This window comes from Saccopteryx bilineata, chromosome X (assembly GCF_036850765.1).
Source record: "Saccopteryx bilineata isolate mSacBil1 chromosome X, mSacBil1_pri_phased_curated, whole genome shotgun sequence".
NCBI lineage: Eukaryota > Metazoa > Chordata > Mammalia > Chiroptera > Emballonuridae > Saccopteryx > Saccopteryx bilineata.
Window position 1 is genome coordinate 110,072,897 of NC_089502.1, and position 20,418 is coordinate 110,093,314.

Below are 20,418 nucleotides of genomic sequence, written 5' to 3' on the forward strand. Positions count from 1 at the left end.
GTTCAATTCCCGATCAGGGGACACAAGAGAAGCAACCATCTGCTTCTCTCCCCCCTCCTTCTCTCCCTCTTTTCCTCCCGCAGCCAGTGGTTTGACTGGTTGGAGCGTCCGCCCACCCAGGTGCTGAGGATAGCTCGGTTGGTCCAAGCTTTGGCGCTAGGCACTGAGGATAACTGTTGATTCCAGCATCGGCCCTATATTGGGTTGCTGGGTGGATCCTGGTCAGGGTGCATACAGGAGTGCCTCACAATCTCCCCTTCTCTCACTTAAAAAAATAATAATAATAAAATAAATAGCAATATTTCCTATAGTCCATGATTTTGGAAAACTAAGTTTCTCAATATGGTGGCAGTAGTCACCCAAAGAAGGTGGTTATTACGTTTTACACTTGTAGCATGTCCTTGGGAGAAATATTATTTCCTGTTAACTGTGTAGTAATTTTTAAACCCAAATTCAACTATATATATATTTAAAACCACAGATATAATTAACAGTGATTTTTATGAACTTAAAAAAATAAGAAACTTTTGTCCAATTTATTCAAGAGTGTCTTAGAAGTACAAAGTAAAAAATATATTTTTGGTCTTAGCAAACTATGTCCTATGACTTTTAAATAGGTCATACCAGAAACCTCTGTTAAATAGACAGATAGTTGGTTTTACAAAACAGAAAACTGAAATCTTTTTTTTGTATATCATCTATTTAATAATTTGCAGCAAGATATTTATAAGCCTTTTTAAACAAACAAACCTATTGACATTTACTATACCCTTAATAATTTTTACCAGTTACAGACATTTTAAAATTAAACTTAATATACTTTCATAACAAAGTAAAATTCATATAACATAAAATTAACTATTTGAAAGTGTGCAATTCAGTGTCATTTAGCATATTCACACAAGTGTGTCCTAGTCCCACAGGTTTGTCCTCCTCACACGAGGAGACTGTGGCTACACCTTTATGGGCCATTGTACCCCCTTACCATTTGTGAGAACATGGACAAAACTTAGAAGACAATATACTAAATAAAATAAGTCAGACATAGAAAAACAAATACTGTATGAGGGAGAGTAAGTAATTTCACTCTGAAAGTTGCATCTTCAGAAGACTAGTAAATGGCCTTCAAGAATGACTATACAAATGTTGAAGAATGAGAGTATTTTAACCTGAGGGAACAGCAAAAGCGTCTCTTACACCTAAGAGTTAAAGATAGGGATCTGAAAAAAAGCTGTTTGAAAGGGGTCGCAGCAACGGACGCTTTTTAAACAGTATTTCCACTCAAACTGCACATTAGGAAGCCTGAAAAAAACCCGAACCCAGACCTCACATCAGACAATTTAAGTTGAATCTGTGGGGCTGGCATAGTATTTTTTAAAACACGCCCCCTTCCCCCAGTCCAACGTACAGCTGAGGTTGAGATCACCACATTAAGGCAGGAAGCAAAATATGAAACGTGTATTTTGAGAGGGATCAAATGCTGGTTGAAGGGTAGGGCGGCTACTGCAAAAGCAGGGACAAGAACCGAGTGAGAACCAGCAGGAGAGGACTTTTTTTTTTTTTTTTTAATTTCCATTGATGAGATAGAAAAAGAAAAAGAGATAAGCATCAAACCTCCGTTCCAGCCAGTTGTACACTCACTCATTGGTTGGTTCTGCTACGTGCCCTGATCGGGATCGAATCCGCGACCTCAGCGGGCAGGGACGATGCTTTATCCACTGACCCACCCAGTCAGAACAAGGGATAGGATTTAAAGGCTCCTTTCTGTACAACTGCCGGGATTCAGGGTCGGTAATAACATCAACAACCATCCAACTCCACTAAAGTTAAGTTATTCTGCCAGCAGCCCTGCTTCTACTTCCAATCATATTTTCTCGCATCTTTTCCCATAGTTAAAAAAAAAAAAAAACCAATGACGGAGACGTTTTCTATCCCACGAAAGGCGCAGGAGCAGACTATGGGAAGTGCAAAGACCTGAGAAGTCACAAGCGCGCAGCCGTTACTATTTCTTCGTGATTCCTGAACCACAAATCACGAACATCCAGGAGAAGGGACCCTCGACATTTGCGGCCCACTACGGAGAGCAGATAGTCACCGCCAGGAAAATTGGAGCTTTTAAATTCTGAGGACAGTGACGGTAAGGGCGGGACAACCGCTGACGTTCGCGGTGACGATAGCAGCCCCTCCCACACAGCCGCTTCCGGTGGCGCGCGGCCCCGCTTCCGCCTTTCCAGGCCGTGCGTCGGTCCCGCCCCCCTCCCACGCACGCCCCCGAGCGTCCGGGCGCCCCACAGCCCCGCGAAAAACCAAGGTTGCTGTCGGAAGTCCCCCTGAAGGTTCCCCTTCCGTTTTGCCTATCGACTTCCGCTTTGGGCCGTCAATATGGATGCTGCGGCTGCCTGGTGAAGCGGAGTTTGATCCGTGGCGGAGGTGCAGCTTCTCTGCGGCAACCGCCCCGCTTCCCCGCCCTCCCCCCGCCCCTCGCTCCTGTCTCTGGGGCTGGCGGGCTCAACGCTACATGGGGGCGGGCCTCCGCCCCCCTCACCCCCTGGAGGCTCTAGGGCCGCTGCACCAAGTCCGACCCTGCGCCGCCATGCCCCCAGTACAGCTGGAGAACCACCAGCTGGTCCCGCCCGGAGGCGGTGGCGGAGGCAGCGGTGGCACCGCGTCAGCCCCGGCGCCTCCTCCCCCTGGAGCCGCCGTGGGGGATTTCTGCTGCACCGGGCCTACTCCGAGCTCATGGTCTTGACGGACCTGTAAGTGCCGCGAAACCCATGCCTGCTACCTAGCTTCCCCCTTCCCGCCCAACCGGCTGAGAGAGCTTTACACCTCCCTCTCCCCTAGAGGTTGCTGTTTTCTCCTCTCTGTGGGGCGCGTTAGCCTAGAATATCTGAACTCCTGGGGCATAGCGGAGGTGCAGGAGCAGCTTTGCATTTGGGGTCTTTCTGCTGAAGAAGCAACTGAGACTTGTTAATTATGCATGTTAGATTTGCATTGTGAATCTCATCTTTAGGATTTTTACTCAAGTTACCAACAGAACTGTATTGATTTCTTGGTTGGAAGTTTTTTAGCCCAAAGCCCAGGAACAAGGTTTAGGAATACATAATGTTCGAGGTTTTAAAAAATTCCAAAGACGGCAAATGTGTTTTACAAAACCCTGATGGTACATTTTAAATGTGGGTTGTAATTGCTTCTAACCTTGAACTCGGGAGATGTATTGTGTATAAAATAATCCAAAATTTTGGATTCCAAATTTTTTTCTGGAACATTTGAAATCTTAACACATTTAGTGTAAGACATTTTTTGTAACTGGCCCACTTTTACTGTTTCTTGGAGTATGAAGGGAATTTATTAGTCACCAAGTTACCCATGAAATGCCTTGGGACATGATTAGGGTGTAAGCCAGGGGTAGTCAACCTTTTTATACCTACCGTCCACTTTTGTATCTCTGTTAGTAGTAAAATTTTCTAACCACCCACTGGTTCCACAGTAATGGTGATTTATAAAGTAGGGAAGTAACTTTACTTTGTAAAATTTATAAAGCAGAGTTACAGCAAGTGAAAGCATATAATAGTAATTACTTACCAAGTACTTTATGTCAGATTTTCGCTAAGTTTGGCAGACTAAATCTTTATAAAGCAACTTACAATAGTTAAATCTATCTTTTTATTTATACTTTGGTTGCTCTGCTACCGCCCACCATGAAATCTGGAACGCCCACTAGTGGGCGGTAGAGACCAGGTTGACTACCACTGGTGTAATCCCTTCAGAATAGGATCAGGCTAAACTGTAATGACTTTCAGTGTGTGAAGAAAAGGGATTTTCTTTGGGATTATTTATATACTTTACTTCAGGGATCGGGAACCTTTTTGGCTGAGAGAGCCATGAACACCACATTTTAAAATGTAATTTCGTGAGAGCCATACAACGACCCATGTACATTAAGCATTATCCAATAAAAATTTGGTGTTGTTCCGGAGGACAGCTGTGATTGGCTCCAGCCACCTGCAACCATGAACATGAGTGGTAGGAAATGAATGGATTGTAATACATGAGAATGTTTTATATTTTTAACGTTATTTTTTTTTATTTAAAGATTTGTCTGCAAGCCAGATGCAGCCATCAAAAGAACCACATCTGGTTCATGAGCCATAGGTTCCTGACCCCTGCTTTACTGTTTTACTCCAGGTTCAGAAAAAGTAAGAATGATTAGTTTTTAATCTATATTAGTTCCCAGCTTTTTTCTGTTGCTAGACTCCAGACCAGTGTTTTCAATTGAAGTAATTAGTATATAGAATTAGTCTGTAAAGTATCATAGTAATTTGTTTCTAGAGATTGTTAAAATGTTTGTTTGCAGATGACTAAAAGACTTTGAAAACGTTCCTCTTACTCCTGTAAAACATCAGTCTCACTCAATTCTAATATACTGTACTTTATTGAATAGGACTGAAAAAAGTCTGCCCCTGTCTAATAAGAAACTTAAGTAGCTATCACAATTAGAGATTATTATAGTAATATACTTCTTTGCACCATTTATTGTTGGATTTCATAAAAATACAAGAGTATCCACGAGAAAATTTCATGTAGGCGAAGATCACGTGTTCTGTGTATAGCTATGGAAAAGTTTTAAAAACTGCTGCTATCATTGGTTGTATAATTTGTTTTTCCAAAGAGATTTGAAGAAATTCTTTGAATTATATTGTGGCGTTCTTACTATTTTAGGACTTAGTATGAAGAGAGAAACATTTGTTTTATTGCTGTAGAATAAGTGTATAGTTTAGTCCCATGCCTTTTATATGATGATAACTCCCATACTTACATCTTCAGCATAGATCTCTCCACTGAACTCCAGACTCTACATCCAGATGCCTACATTTAAATACTCAATGGACGTTTAAGTGGACCAAGTCCAGAACCAAACTCCTGCTTCCATTCAATTTCACCTGACCTTTCCTATCTCACTATATAGTATCTCCATTCTTCCTATTGTTGCTTAGGCCAAAAATATTGGAATAATTCCTGGCTCCTCTTTTTTTCTAGCTCCACACCTAGTACAATAGCATGTCTTGTCATCTGTGACTTCAAAATTTGACCACTTTTCAACATTTCCATCGAGTGTTTTTCTTTTGCCCGTATTACTGTGGTATGCTAACTGGTATCTCTACTGCTGCCCTCTCCCTCTACAGGTTTTTCTCCCAATTTCCTCCAAAAAATAGCCAGGATGATCAATTGAAACCTGCCCACAACCCACCAGTGGTTCTCCATCTCAGAGTAAAGTTTTTGTAGTCACCTATTTATAGGTTGACCATAAAATTTATGGTCGAAATCAGGACACTTCTGAAAATGAAAAGTGGTGCTGTTAGTAATAATGTTGAAGCAACAGGCATAAACTGAGACTATCTTGGGCAAACCAGGACATGTCACCTTAGCTTTAAGGGCTCATGTCATCTATGCCATCTCTCCCTTACCTCTTTAACTTTCATTTCCCACTATCTTTGCTTATTTTGTTTCAGCCACTCAACCTTCTTGATGTTTTGTGACAGTAGCAGGCACACTCCTCCCTAAGAGCCTTTGCTCTTCTCCCAGAAATCAGTGTGGTTTGCTTTCTCATTTCCTTTAGGTCTTCTTTCAGATATGCTTGTCAGAAAGACATTCTCTGACTATCCATGAAAAGCCCTCTGCTTCACTCTATCCTTCTTTACATACTGCATTATTTTCCTGTAAGCACTTATTTGCCACCAGACATTATTTATTGCCTTTGTTTTCCCCACTGGAAGCTCGGTGAGGGCAGGCATTTCGATTTGTTTGCTACTTTCCCCAGGGCCTAGAACAATGCCTGGCATGTACTGTAGTTGGGGTTTGACTACGTAATTACTTACTGATTTAATACATTGAGTGAATTTTTTAAATTGTCATTGTAGACCATGGAGAATTTTATGGAACAATTCACTGTTGCTCTTTTTTTGTGTGTATGTGTGTATTTTTCTGAAGCTGGAAACGGGGAGAGACAGTCAGACAGACTCCCGCATGCGCCCAACCAGGATCCACCCAGCACACCCACCAGGGGCGATGCTCTGCCCACCAGGGGGCGATGCTCTGCCCCTCCGGGGCGTCGCTCTATTGCAACCAGAGCCACTCTAGCGCCTGGGGCAGAGGCCAAGGAGCCATCCCCAGCACCCGGGCCATCTTTGCTCCAATGGAGCCTTGGCTGCAGGAGGGGAAGAGAGAGACAGAGAGGAAGGAGAGGGGGAGGGGTGGAGAAGCAGATGAGCGCTTCTCCTGTGTGCCCTGGCCAGGAATAGAACCCGGGACCCCCGCACGCCGGGCCGACGCTCTACCACTGAGCCAACCGGCTAGGGCCCACTGTTGATTTTGATAGGTATATATAACTTTTTTTCTCTTTTGATTTGTGGTAACCAAAATTAGGCTAGAATCTTACCTTAGAAGTTCCTAAATCATGTATTTTTTCTTGTTCCAGATAGAAACTGTCAGGATTAATGTATTAATAATGTAAAAACAGTGTTCTTATACGCTTTATAAGAGGTTTATTTCTGCCACATTTGATGCTTGCCTGTGAACCATGGAAAGAAAAAAGGACAGCTGTGGCATTTTAGGTGGTTTGTTTTTGGCCCCAGATTTCTGGGGTTTTTTCTTTGTTCACTTTCTCCTTCCTCCACACCCCCTCTCCCACCCCAATATACATGCTGTCATCTTGTAATTTACACTGTCTTGACTTTTTTTTTTTTTTACAGCGACAGAGAGTCAGAGAGAGGGATAGACAGGGACAGACAGACAGGAACGGAGAGATGAGAAACATCAATCATTAGTTTTTCGTTGCATGTTGCAATGCCTTAATTGTTCATTGATTGCTTTCTCATTCGTGCCTTGACCGCAGGCCTTCAGCAGACTGAGTTAACCCCTTGCTTGAGCCAGTGACCTTGGGCTCAAGCTGGTGAGCTTTTTTTTTTGCTCAAACCAGATGAGCCCTCACTCAAGCTGGCGGCCTCAGGGTCTCGAACCTGGGTCCTCTGCATCCCAGTCTGGCGCTCTATCCACTGTGCCACCGCCCGGTCAGGCTGTCTTGACTTTTTAGGAATTTAGCATCTACTCTTTTTTACACCTTTCAAATTAAAATGAGAAGTGCTAGAATCTCAGTCATATAAACTTAACTGCACTTAGGTATAGATACAATAAGTTTCTGTGACTTACCATTTCCAAAAAAATAGCATTTTAAGGCTTTTGCCCCAAATGGTGGATTTGTTGTCTATAAAAGAATTTTAGCCCTGGCTGGTTTGCTCAGTGGTAGAGCATCAGCCCAGGGTGTGGACGTCCTGGGTTCGATTGCCGGCCTGAGCACACAGGAGAAGCGGCCACTGCTTCTCCACCCTTCCCCCTCTCCTTCCTCTCTTATCTCTTCCCCTCCCACAGCCAAGCTCCATTGGAAAAAAAAATTGGTTCAGGTGCTGAGGACAGCTCCATGGCCTCTGCCTCAGGTGCTAGAATGGCTCTGGTTGCAGCGGAGCAGTGCTCCAGGTGGGCAGAGCATTGCTTCCTAAGCAGGCTTGCTGGGTTGATCCCGGTTGGGTGCATGTGGAAGTCTGTCTACCTCTCTGCTCCTCACTTCAGAAAAATACGCAAAAAAATAATTTTAAATAGATAAGGAGGGATTGAAGGGAAAAGGGATGCAGACTACAGAACCTATCTATCCTTTGTCCTTGAAATGATGCCACCTCTGACATAAAATGATTCTTTTAGGGTCCCTGGGGCAGGTGGGAAGAACTGGAACAATGATTTCTGTTCGTTTTACACCCAAAGGCTCTACTGTTCTCTTTCTCTGGCTCTTACACCTGTAGTTCTTTTCATTTCTCCTTCAACAAAGAGAGCCACAAGAGAGAGAGAGAGAAAGGGAGAGAGATACGAAGCATCAACTCATAATTGTGTCACTTTACTTGTTCATTGATTGCTTCTTATATGTGCCTTGTCTTGGGGGCTCAAGCCAAGCCAGTGACTATGGGATCATGTCATTGATTCCCATGCTCAAGCTGGAGACCCCATGCTCAAGCCAGATGAGCCCACGTTCAAGCCAGCGACCTCGGGGATTTGAACCCGGGACTTCAGCTTCCCAGGTCCATGCTCTATCAACACTGTGCCACCACCAGTCAAGCACACCCATGGTTCCTAAAGGGGAGTGTTCTCAGTAGTTTTCACATGTGGAGGAACTTGACAGCTGCTTTTACTTCCAGTCTTATAATAAAGCCTTAATTTCTGCTCCATCCTCTGGTCTGCTGGTCCTTCTAGCCCCTACCTAGTTTCCTTTATTGGATATCTTCAGCTTCCAGCCCATTGTCTACTGTAAGAATTGTAGGTAACTACAAGCCAGAGGTGGTCTTAGTTTTTCTGTACCTATGGCCTATGGATGAGAGATGAGGATCTAAGAGTCTTGGTGTGTATTCTTCAAGAATGATTAAATGGCCTGACCGGGCGGTGGCGCAGTGGATAGAGCGTTGGACTGGGATGTGGAAGACCCAGGTTTGAGACCCCAAGGTCGCCAGCTCGAGCACGAGCTCATCTGGTTTGAGCAAAGCTCACCAGCTTGAGCCCAAGGTCGCTGGCTCGAGCAAGGGGTTACTCGGTCTGCTGAAGGCCCGTGGTCAAGGCACGTATGAGAAAGCAATCAATGAACAATTAAGGTGTTGCAACGCACAACAAAAAACTAATGATTGATGCTTCTCATCTCTCTGTTCCTGTCTGTCTGTCCCTGTCTATCCCTCTCTCTGACTCTCTCTCTATCTCTGTAGAAAAAAAAAAGAATGATTAAATGTTGGGGGTCTGGCTTTAGAGTTGTTCAGGCCATTGAATCTTGGACCATGGGATAGAGATTTACAGAATATGGCAATTCAGGAGGCAGATCAGGATATTTCTAAAAGTATCAATGTGGATGAAAGAGTGTTGTTAGATGGCATAATTTGTCAGGGAAAATGGTGACATTGGTTTCTGGTTATCAGTAGTGGAGAACTAGCAAAAAGGATAATTAGAAAAAATAAATAAAACCTTATCAGAGCTATTTAAAAGTTAATGTAAGTCATTTACACGTAACCACATGCAACATCATAATTACTGTAAAACCCTTGCTGACACTGGCCCGTTTGTGTGCTCAGCTTCCAGTTTGCCCACCATAACAAAACAGGGAAGGAGTATTGCTCGGAAGCAAGGTTCCACTGGATATGGGGAGACTTGACAACTAAGTACTCTGCATTCATGACCATTTTGATCTGAAAAGACTATTCTGACTTTCTCAGCTATAGTGTGCTAATGTAAGAGTTGGGCATTTTAAAGATTATTTATTTATTTATTTACAGAGACAGAGTCAGTGAGAGGGATACACAGGACAGACAGGAACGGAGAGATGAGAAGCATCAATCATTAGTTTTTCGTTGCACATTGCGACACTTTAGTTGTTCAGTGAATGCTTTCTCATATGTGCCTTGACCGTAGGGCTACAGCAGACTGAGTAACCCCTTGCTCGAGCCAGCAACCCTGGGTCCAAGGTGGTGAGTTTTTGCTCCAACCAGATGAGCCTGCGCACAAGTTGGCAACCTCGGGTCACGAACCCAGGTCCTCCGCATCCCAGTCCGATGCTCTATCCACTGCGCCACCGCCTGGTCAGGCAGAGTTGGGCATTTTAAATGTCTGAGGTTCATTCACCTTTTGAAGCATGTTGAATGGAGAGAAATGTTCCTTTATTGGTTTTTTCCTTATAGCCATATTGCTGGAAACTCAAAAACAAGGGAGTTGGTAGCCACACGAGCCTCTACTGACTGTTTCTCTTCATTTTTATGAAACACTAAGGTATTTAATAGAGTCAAAGTAAAGACTTATATTTTGATGAAGGCATGCATATATTTAGTCAATTTCTTTTTTCCTTCTTAGACTGCCAAGAAAATCTGATGTGGAAAGGTGAGTATGAAAAAATCTTAAATCTGTGTCTGTGTTGATATGTCTCATGAGTGTGTGTGTAAGCACATGTATGAGAGAGAGAGAGTGGATGTGGGTGTGGGTGGTAGGGTTGTGGATTGGAAACCTAGGTCCAGAGAGCCTAGGGTGATTTTTTTCACATTATTTGTTTGTGACTTTCTCATCCTTGACAATACTTGGTGTGAGACCAGCTCTAGACCTTAGGTTCTAAAACCTTTTTTGAGTCACTATGGCCAGGTCAAGTGCCTCAGGAGGACAGGAAGATGTAGAGCAGGGGTTGAGAACCTTTTTGGCTGAGAGAGCCATGAACGCCACATATTTTAAAATGTAATTCCATGAGAGCCATACAACGACCTGTGTACGTTACGCATTATTCGATAAAAATTTGGTGTTGTCCCAGAGGACAGCTGTGATTAACTCCAGCCACCCGCAACCATGAACATGAGCCGTAGGAAATGAATGGATAGTAATACATGAGAATGTTTTATATTTTTAACGTTATTATTATTTTTATTAAAGATTTGTCTGCAAGCCAGATGCAGCCATCAAAAGAGCCACATCTGGCTCATGAGCCATAGGTTCCCGACCCCTGCTGTCAAGGATACAAAACTTAGTGAAAGAAGCTGAGGAGTAGACGGGCTTTAGAAAGTTGGCTGCTGATTTACCATTTGCTACAATGATGCTATTATGTATCTTTAGAGAAGTGGCATTTGCCTAGTGCTGTTCTTTTATAGTTGAGATAATTTTGTTTCAGTTGAAGTTTGGAGCTTAAGATACAACTCAACACTGGTATGTTTCCATGGGTCAAAAGAAACAAGACAGATTAAGGTTTCAAAGAAATCATGCATTGGAGATTTAAAATATCGCTACAGCATAGGCTACTTTGACTATATCTTTGGCTCTACTTACCTTGATTGATTTTTTTCCTCTCTTCAATACCAAGTCACTGGGGAGGATTTTAGCATTTCTTAATGACTACACTCCACCCCTACCCCCAACTGACTTTTCTGATCAGAAAGATAGAGGTGGAAGAGACAATTGAAGCATGCCAGTATTATGGTTTGGCAGGTCAGTTTTAAAGGAAGGAAATAAAAATGAAAGTCAAGATTTGTTCTGTCTACTCTCGAGTAGACAGGGAAACTGGGCTCTGGAAACCTATCACTTGAGACAACATGGTGTCAAAAAAAGAGAAACACATGTTACAATAGTTTGCAAAGGGAGATATCTTCTTTCCAGTAGAGGAGCTCATTTGGGAAACTGAATTAATAACATACAAATATGTTTGTTCTATAAGAGAAGCAGAGACCTCGCATCCTCTTATAGGCTGGTCCTGAGTTAAAGTGACCGTACCAAGGCTCCTAGCACTAAGGTGGCTGCCAGATCATAATGCACATTTAACATTTCTGCCATGTCCTCACTCTTGCTTGTGAGGCTCAGCTTATTTTATCTCTTAGGATCCTTTGCAGACACTGGCAGAGACTTGTAACTATCTGTCTCCTTCATTCTTCTCTTTCTACGACCAGTAATATTGCTGGCTGATCCTTAGGGAAGCCTATCAGGTGGTTTGTGGGCTATGTGTGCTTTCGATAGAAGCTAGACTCTGTTGTCTTCAGTCAGGATTATACTTCAGCAAAAGTTTTGTTTTGGTGCATTGTATCATGGTATAGCTGTTGGCGAGATGCCAAGTTGTGAATTGGATCTGTGGGTCATTGAGCAGCTGTACTAAGATTAATGTCAGAATCCACTTGGAGGGAGGTTGGTGTCCTGTTTGGGTCCTGTCATTAGTTCTGGCCTGTAGAATATTATTTTCAACGTGTTAAGGTAAACTATGAAAGATATGATTATCAGTTTTGAGGATGACATGAAGTTGAGAGCTCTAGCTACCAAATTGATTGACAACATAAATAAAGCCTTTAGTTAAGCTTAAAAGACTTTATAAGGAGTTATGAATAAATATTGGGAGAAAAAGAATTGTAAAGGGTATAAAATAAAAATAGATGTGGACAGACTGTCTAGGTTTTACTTTTAGTACATGACTTTCTTTTTTTTTAATTTATTTTATTTATTCATTTTTAGAGAGGAGAGAGAGAGGGAGGGAGAGGGAGAGAGAGGAGAGAGAGAGAAGGGGGGAGGAGCTGGAAGCATCAACTCCCATATGTGCCTTGACCAGGCAAACCCGGGGTTTCGAACCAGAGACCTCAGCATTTCCAGGTTGACGCTTTATCCACTGCACCACCACAGGTCAGGCCAGTACATGACTTTCTTTACTTGACTAATATCTAAATTTATCATTGAAATTAGTTTGATAAAGAGTTGCATAGTTAAGTCCTTTGATTAATTTTTTAAATCATGTCCTTGCAAGATGGTAATTGTGCCCTTGCTTTTGTAGAATTAATACTGTTTTAAGCTCTATTTTAATTCCTTTCTCTTACCAAAAAGGTTACTAATTCATAACTCATAATTTCAATTATGAAATTCATAACTCCTAATATATTCAATAATTTTATATCTGAATTTAGTGTATTTTAGTTAACTTTTCTTGCAATATAAAATTAATATGTATTTAGACAGATTTTTTAGGTGATTCATTTTGTTGTAATGGTTTTTTAACAAAGATTGAGTCATACTTTAGCTCAGATGAAATAAATTGTAAAATACTCTTTTAAATATGTTGGTTCATTCAGTAAGAATTGTTTTATTTTAATTTTTTTTTTTCAGAGACAGAGCGAGAGTCAGAGAGAGGGATAGATAGGGACAGACAGGATCGGAGAGAGATGAGAAGCATCAATCATAAGTTTTTCTTTGCGACACCTTAGTTGTTCATTGATTGCTTTCTCATATGTGCCTTGACCGTGGGCCTACAGCAGACCCAGTAACCCCTTGCTCAAGTCAGCGACCTTGGGTCCAAGCTGGTGAGCTTTTTTTTTTTTGCTCACACAGATGAGCCCGCCCTCAAGCTGACAACCTTGGAGTCTCAAACCTGGGTCTTCCGCATCCCAGTCCGATGCTCTATCCACTCACTGTGCCACCGCCTGGTCAGGCAAGAATTGTTTTATTTTATAGGAAAATAGAAATAGTGCAGTTTGCTAGCCGGACACGTCAACTCTTTGTTCGATTACTAGCTTTAGTAAAATGGGCTAATAATGCCGGCAAAGTGGAAAAATGTGCGGTGAGTTGAACTTTTGATTTTAATTAACATAACCTTGTTAACTTAAAATAGACACAGTTTCTAATTTTAGCTTTAACTTATATCTGCTGATTTGTTTTGAGAGAAATTGCTTATGTGGGTAATGCATAATATATTTCTATAGATGCTTAGTATTTGTTTATGAATAGAAAGAAGTGTAGGCAGTATCTGGAGACATGCTAGAAGACACTAATTAGGAGGCCTGAACTAAGGAGGGTAATAGTTAATTTACATTTGTATGGTTCCTTGGAGTTTGCAGAATAATCCCTTAAATTTTGCCTATTGATTGTTGACAACCCTGTGAGTATGACAGTCAGTATTTCCTTATTTTATAGTTGAGGAAACAATAAGATTTCTAGTTACCATATTTTTCGCTCCATAAGATGCACCTGACCATAGGACACACCTAGGGTTTTAAGGAGGAAAATAAGAAAAAAAATATTCTGAATGGTATGTTAAAATATTTAATAAAATACCGGCTCTGGCCGGTTGGCTCAGCGGTAGAGCGTTAGCCTGGCGTGCGGGGGACCCGGGTTCGATTCCCGGCCAGGACACATAGGAGAAGCGCCCATTTGCTTCTCCACCGCCCCCTTCCTCTCTGTCTCTCTCTTCCCCTCCTGCAGCCAAGGCTCCATTGGAGCAAAGATGGCCCAGGCGCTGGGGATGGCTCCTTGGCCTCTGCTCCAGGCACTAGAGTGGCTCTGGTCACAGCAGAGCGACGCCCCGGAGGGGCAGAGCATCGCCCCCTGGTGGGCGTGCCGGGTGGATCCCGGTCGGGCGCATGCAGGAGTCTGTCTGACTGTCTCTCCCGGTTTCCAGCTTCAGAAAAATACAAAAAAAAATAATATATATTTAATAAAATACCGCATTTTTTGCTCCAAAAGACGCACAGGCATTTTCCCTTCCACTTTTTGGGGAAAAAAGTGCGTCTTATGGAGTGAAAAATACGGAAAATGGTTTCTTCAAGGTCACACTAATAAATTCTATTGGTTTTTTGAATTGGCTGTTCGAATAAGTCATATTCTGATAAAGTCATTGAATTTATATAAATTTTTAGTGTTTTTGTTTTGTGAATATAGATACAGATGTGTTTATGTCAAAGATAATTCCATCAGCGGAGAATTAGAGGGTTTTTCATGTCCTGACACTTCTGTTCTCAACCTAATGATTATTTAACTAGCATCTTTAGAGGTACTTAGTTGATAATGATCTTTAGCCATGCCAGACATATTACATGTGTAGCTGAGTATATAAATACATAAATTATAGAACTCTGACTAATAGTAAAACAGTCTGGATAATGTGTTATCTAAGAAAAAGATAAAATATCTCTCTTGTTTTCCTAGAGCTCTTTAAAAAATAGCTTTATTGAGATGTAGTTTACATATGATACCATCTACCCATTTAAAGTGCACAATTTGGTGGTTTTTAGTCTATTCACAGATATGTGCAACCATCACCACAGTCAATTTTAAAACATTTTCAACATCTCAGAAGTTGAACCTTTATCCTTTTAGCTGTCACCTCCAAGTGCCTGCCCCTAGCTCTAAGGAATCAGTAATCTGCTGTCTATAGATTTGCGTATTCTGAACATTTCATATAAATGGAATCGTAATTTGTGACTGGCTTTCACTAAGCATAATGTTGCTCACTAAGCATAATGTTTTGAAGGTTCATTGAGATTGTAGTATGTACTAGTACTTCATTTTATAGCTGAATTGTATGGATTTTGTTTACCCATTCATCAGTTAATAGACATTTAGGTTATTTCCAGGTTTGGGCTAATATGAATAATGTTGATGTAAACGTTCATGTATAAGTTTCTGTGTAGACATATGTTTTTATTTCTCTTGGTTATATACCTAAGATTGGAATTACTAGGTCATATAGTAACTCTATGTTTAATCATTTGTGTAACCGCCAAACTTTTCCAAAATGGCTGTCCCATTTTACATTTCTACCAGCAATGTAGGAGGCTTCCAATTTCTCCATGTCAGCACTGTTATTGTCTGACGTTTAGATTCCAAATACCCTAGTAGGTATGATGGGGCATCTCATTATGGTTTTTATTTGCGTTTCTCTAGTAACTAATGATGCTGAACATCTTTTCACATGCCTCTGGATATTTTTCTTAGAGAAGTGTCTGGTGCTCAGTAAAATTTTAAAGTAATCAAGGGAATACTTTGTAAAGAAGATTATTACCCGTATTAACAGCTTGTGAGTACTTAAAAGAAAGAACATGCTGATCATTAGGGAACTACAGGAATTCACTAATAAGTTACTCAAAAACTAAAGTTTTAATCTTTATTTGATTTCTAAGTCAAAAGACTATAGCTGAAGTTAGTATATTTTGAGTTGAGCAAGGTGGTTTGGAGTGTTTAATTACCCACATTTAAGGTTGGAGGGCCTTGGGCTGGATAAACCCTGGCACCCCACTAGGGTTGATATGTGTCTTCCTGGAGGGAGGTCTTTGGTCTTCTTTGGCCTTGGCTTTCTTGTGGTAAACTTTTTGCAGTGTCCTGAGTGAAGGGAGATTGGCTATAACCTAAATCTGAGTAAAAACCAGTTGAGAAGTTGAGAGACACAGGATTCAAAATGGCTTTAAATATGTTAAATCAGACAGATTCCAGTTCTGCTTTAAGTTAGGATGGTGTAAAGCCAGTAGTCACAGCCACCATCAAAGCTGCCTGGCCAGCACAGGTTTGCATTTAATTTGGACAGATGGTAATGAAGCAACAGAGCCGAAAACTGGTGATTCATTTTTCTTTAATTCTAGTTTGCACTAGGCAAGCGAGTAAAAACATACACTGGTCTCCAAAATCTACTCATTCAGCGCTCACAAAGCTACTGACTCATCTGAGTTTTCCTAGAATCAAAGGCTTCTACCTCACCAGTCTTATTCACCTCTTTTCCCCATCTCCTTCTCCACGAACTGGCTTCTCCTTCTCCATTCCACCATTTGGACTGCCTCCGCCACGTGGCTTCCCTGCCTTGCTACACCACGGGTTCTTCCTTTTACAAGACTGTGATCACTCTCCCCAAAATGGCCTCCTACCTCCACCTTTTAAAACCTTTCAGCATGAAAGCCTTTCCCCAACACACAATAGCACAACCACGCCCCTTTCCAAGCAAGAAGGGCATTAATATTATCACCTAGGCGATGGCCATCCACGTGGGCAGCGCCATCTTTAACAAAGTGAGCATATGTCTTACCTGCCCAACAGATGGGAAAGCAGACCTTGCTTGTTAGAGTTTCAAGAACAAAAGATCAAGGCCTTTTAGTTGACTCCAAGCTTGCTGTGTGTTATCAGTGGATTCTAATAAGAAGTTAGTGTTGGTGGCTGTGGGGTGGTCAGCAATGGGGGACAGTCATGTGAGGAACCCAGACCTGGGAACGTGGCTAGAACTGCTGTTGTTGTGAATTGGGGGCGCAGAGAGAGATCAGCAGACGAAATCATTGTGGACTAGCAAAGGACCACCGCTCACTCAGGCAAATGGCACCAAGTTCGCGCTGAGTCCTATTTTTATTCACAAGATTTCAAAAAGCTTGTTTACTTAGAAATTGGCATAGTATCAAGCATTAACCTTTACTTAAAGATACATAGAATACATCTGCATGATAGCTTAATAACAACACAATATCAAAAAGCGTTAACTGCTATTGCTTCTATGGTTCCCACAACATTCATCTCTATCTCAGGGGATAACCTTGAAAGGAACAGAAATCTTATGAGAATGTTTTACTGAGAAAAGAGCCCAGCAACCACTTTCAGTAACATAGACCTGTTTCAGTGACCCACCTTTGAGTCACAAAACAATTCTCTTGGCAAAACATTCTTTTCTTGTTGGCTGTGTTCCCATCCAAGACCATGCAGATTATTCCACTACAAACTGCCCACACCCAGGCATGCCAAAAGAAACTTCCCAGGAGCCCTTTGGAAAAAAGCGACTGTCCATCAGCCAGTGAGATTTCACCACGTCATATTAGCTCGATCACCCTAGAGACCCTTTAAATATCCCCCACATGACTTCCCTAGCCTCTGTCTCTGGGACTAGGGGACCTCGTCGGGCGGGATGCGCTCTGTACTCAATAAAGCCTTTTATTTTTTAAAAAAAGGCTTTTATTATTCCACACTTCGTGGTTCTGGCCCCTTCCTTCTTTCTTGGCAGGGAAAAATACCTTACATTTGGTGCCAAAACCCGGGAGGAGTTGAAGTCTGCAAGGACCGCTCCTCTTCCCTTACCCTCCGAGAAAGAACCAGGACCTATGACCTTCCACCCACTTTGGCGCATGGTGCGATAAGTTCCCTGCCTCTAACCTCCCCTCAGTTCTTTCTGCAGAGACTCCCTGTCCGAAACCGCAGCTGCGTCAGGGACCTCTTTACGTTTCGAGTGCGTGTGTGCCTGTGGAGACATCCTGAGCACTTCCACTTATCTGTCCGGTGGCCAGAGCTTGAGTTGCGGGATGCCAATGCTCAACTCTAACCACTCGGAGGACTGAGGGTGGCCGTGGGGGCACAGGAATCTAAACCTAATCCAAAAACACTTCTGGAGTTGCCTTATATAAAACATCTCCCTCCCTAAAGAAGAAGAAACTGTTCTTCTCCGCTGTGGCCAGGCCACAGAACCCACTGGATAATTGGACCAGGTAGCCTCCTGAAGGGACTTTCGGTTTTAACACCCTCACCAATTTAACTATCGCCAAAAGAACTGGGAACTGGTTGGAGATCCCTTACATTCAGGGCTTCTAGTTATTCGCGCTCCCATCCTAATCTCTGTGTCGCCTGTTCTACGTGCAGACCCGTTTTTGGCCAGAGAAACCTCACCTAAAACTTACGCTCCTAATCTTTCCTTCTCCACCGACCCCCAACTCTCTCACCCTCCTGCCTGATCCCCAGGAGCACCCCTCTCGGGACCCCTCTCTGATCCCTCTGCGGACCTCTTTCCCTCGGGTCTCTTCTCTCCAAGAGCCCCCTCCCCTCCCTTTGCTGGATCTTGTTTCTCATTCACCTGCAAATACTAGTCTCTCTTTCTCCTCCCCTGCTGGCCAGAGGTCCCTCCCTTCTCCACTGTGTTCTTAAACCCCTCCTCCATCAGGCCATTCTCAGTCTGCCATTGGCTCTTACACTGGTTTGCAGGACTTCCAAGGCCCAACCCCAATTTTCTTGCAGGAAGTTCTGGCTCTGTCCTGCCTCTGGCTCTGGCATTTCTGGCCAGATCTGGGTGCCGGGCTCCCTAGGAACCCCCCTCCTCTTATTCTCTACCCCAAACCCCTATCTGGGACCTGTGAACATGGCATTTAAAGTTTTTAATGGTCGCACCTAGTAGAAAAAGGCCAAAGTTGTTTGCCAGGTGCATATGCAGCAGAAGGTAATGCTCCAAACCCAAGCTTTTGTGGCAACCCTGAAGCCGGCAGAGCAACAGGTGCAAGGCACAGGAAGTGCCCGGCCCAAATCCAAGCCACAAAGAGGAATCCCACCAGGAGCTTGCTTTTAATGTGGCAAGCAGGGTCACTGGTCCCGGCAGGGCCCCTGCCCGCAGCTGCCTACTGAGCCTTGTCCTGATTGCAAGCAGCCTGGTCACTGGCAGAGCGACTGCCCCCTTTGGGCAGCAGGCTCATCCTTAACATCTCTACGTAGAGGACAGCCACTCAGATGGGAGGTGAAGCTAGCCAGACGGGCCCACCGCTCAAACTCCTAGACATCATGGACGGCTGACACGGCCTGAATTCGGAGACACCCCCCCATCATCCTCACCAAACCCAGGGTAATGCTGCAAAAACGGGTAAGTCCATCTCATTTCTTGTGGATACAGAAGCTACCTTCTCTGTTTTGCCATCACACTCTGGACCTCTAGTTCCCTCACAGGTCTTGGTTATGGAGTGAATGGGAACCCTTCCTTTCCCCTTCGTACGCCACTCCTGGCATACAGTTTTGCTTCAAATTTGCTGGCCCCTACCCATCTCCGGGTCACCAAAAGGCTGGACCCTGCAGATCCCCCTATTACTTCTCTCTTTTTTTTTTAATCTTTACAGGACCGCATTCGTGAAGTTTTTCAACTCACGGCCAAACAGATGTTTCTCCTGACACCCCTCAAAGCCACCACCTTCTGATCTCCCCCTACCTACGATGCCCCTAATCAGCAGGAAGCAGCCAGATGAATAAGTGGCGTCCCTAATTAACACAAAAGATCGGAATGTGGGGTGGTCAGCAATAGGGAACAGTCACGTGAGGAACCCAGACCCGGGAACTTGGCTAGGACCGCCCACATCCAGGCGCGCCAAAAGAAACTTCCCAGGAGCCCTTTGGAGAAAAGCTACTGTCCGTCAGCCAGTGAGATTTCACCATGTCATATTAGCTTGACCACCCTAGGGACCCTTTAAATATCCTCCACACGGGTCACCCTATGCGACTTCCCTAGCCTCTGTCCCTGGGACTAGGAGACCCTTGTTGGGTGGGATGCGCTCTGTACTCAATAAAGCCTTTTATTATTCCACATTTCGTGGCTCCGGTCCCTTCCTTCTTCCTCGGTGGGGAAAAATACCTTACAGTGGCATTGATAGAAATCCATTTTACTATTGTGGGAGCACAAAAACAAGATTCCTTCCATCTTTCTAAATTCTTCTGATTAAGCTAATCAATTTTTTCTTTTTTTTTAGATTTCTTTTTAGACAGGTTTCAGGTACACAATTCTATAATACATCTCTGTATATTGTGTCCCTTTTTTTAAAATTTTTATTTATTCATTTTAGGAGAGAGAGAGGAGAGAGACAGAGAGAGAAGGTGGGGAGGAGCTGGAAGCATCAACTCCTATATGTGCCTTGACCAGGCAAGCCCAGGGTTTCAAACCGGTGACCTCAGCATCGTCTCTGTATATTGTATGTGTGTTCTCCACCCCAGGTCGTGTCCCTCCATCACCATCTCTCCCCCCTCTACCCTCCTTTTGCCTCCCCCACCCCCTTTCCCTCCTGCGATTTCCACACTGTTGTCTGTGTCTAGGTTTTTTTGTCTTTGCTTAATTAAAATAGCATGAGATGATTAATAGGAGAAAATATTCAAATTTATTACATATGTATATATGGAGGTTGCAGAAGAATATGATATTCAAAGACGCACTGGGCATTTGAGGCTTATATGTCATTTGAACTTAAAGGAGAGGGAGGCAGAGCCTGGTATTTCAAAGAGAAAGCTGGCGTGTGGTAAACATTCTTGCTGGGCCACCCAGAAACAATGGGACACAGAGGGGAGTCCTACAGA

At 43.1% G+C, this 20,418-nt stretch overlaps 1 protein-coding gene and 1 long non-coding RNA gene across 2 annotated transcripts in view; both read left to right on the plus strand.

The window, feature by feature from the left end:
- The first annotated feature begins 2,283 nt into the window (after positions 1-2,283).
- The window catches only part of MED14 (mediator complex subunit 14), an 83,232-nt gene continuing 65,097 nt past the window's right edge, over positions 2,284-20,418 (plus strand). Inside the window, 4 exon segments of the mRNA XM_066250520.1 lie at positions 2,284-2,705; positions 2,708-2,756; positions 9,931-9,957; positions 13,039-13,144. Of these exon segments, the coding sequence (XP_066106617.1) occupies positions 2,387-2,705; positions 2,708-2,756; positions 9,931-9,957; positions 13,039-13,144 (501 nt within the window). The 5' untranslated portion in view covers positions 2,284-2,386.
- On the plus strand, positions 13,351-19,659 carry LOC136317580 (uncharacterized). Its single transcript, XR_010727897.1, has 3 exons — positions 13,351-13,612; positions 18,802-18,946; positions 19,197-19,659. It is a non-coding gene; the product is annotated as an uncharacterized lncRNA (long non-coding RNA).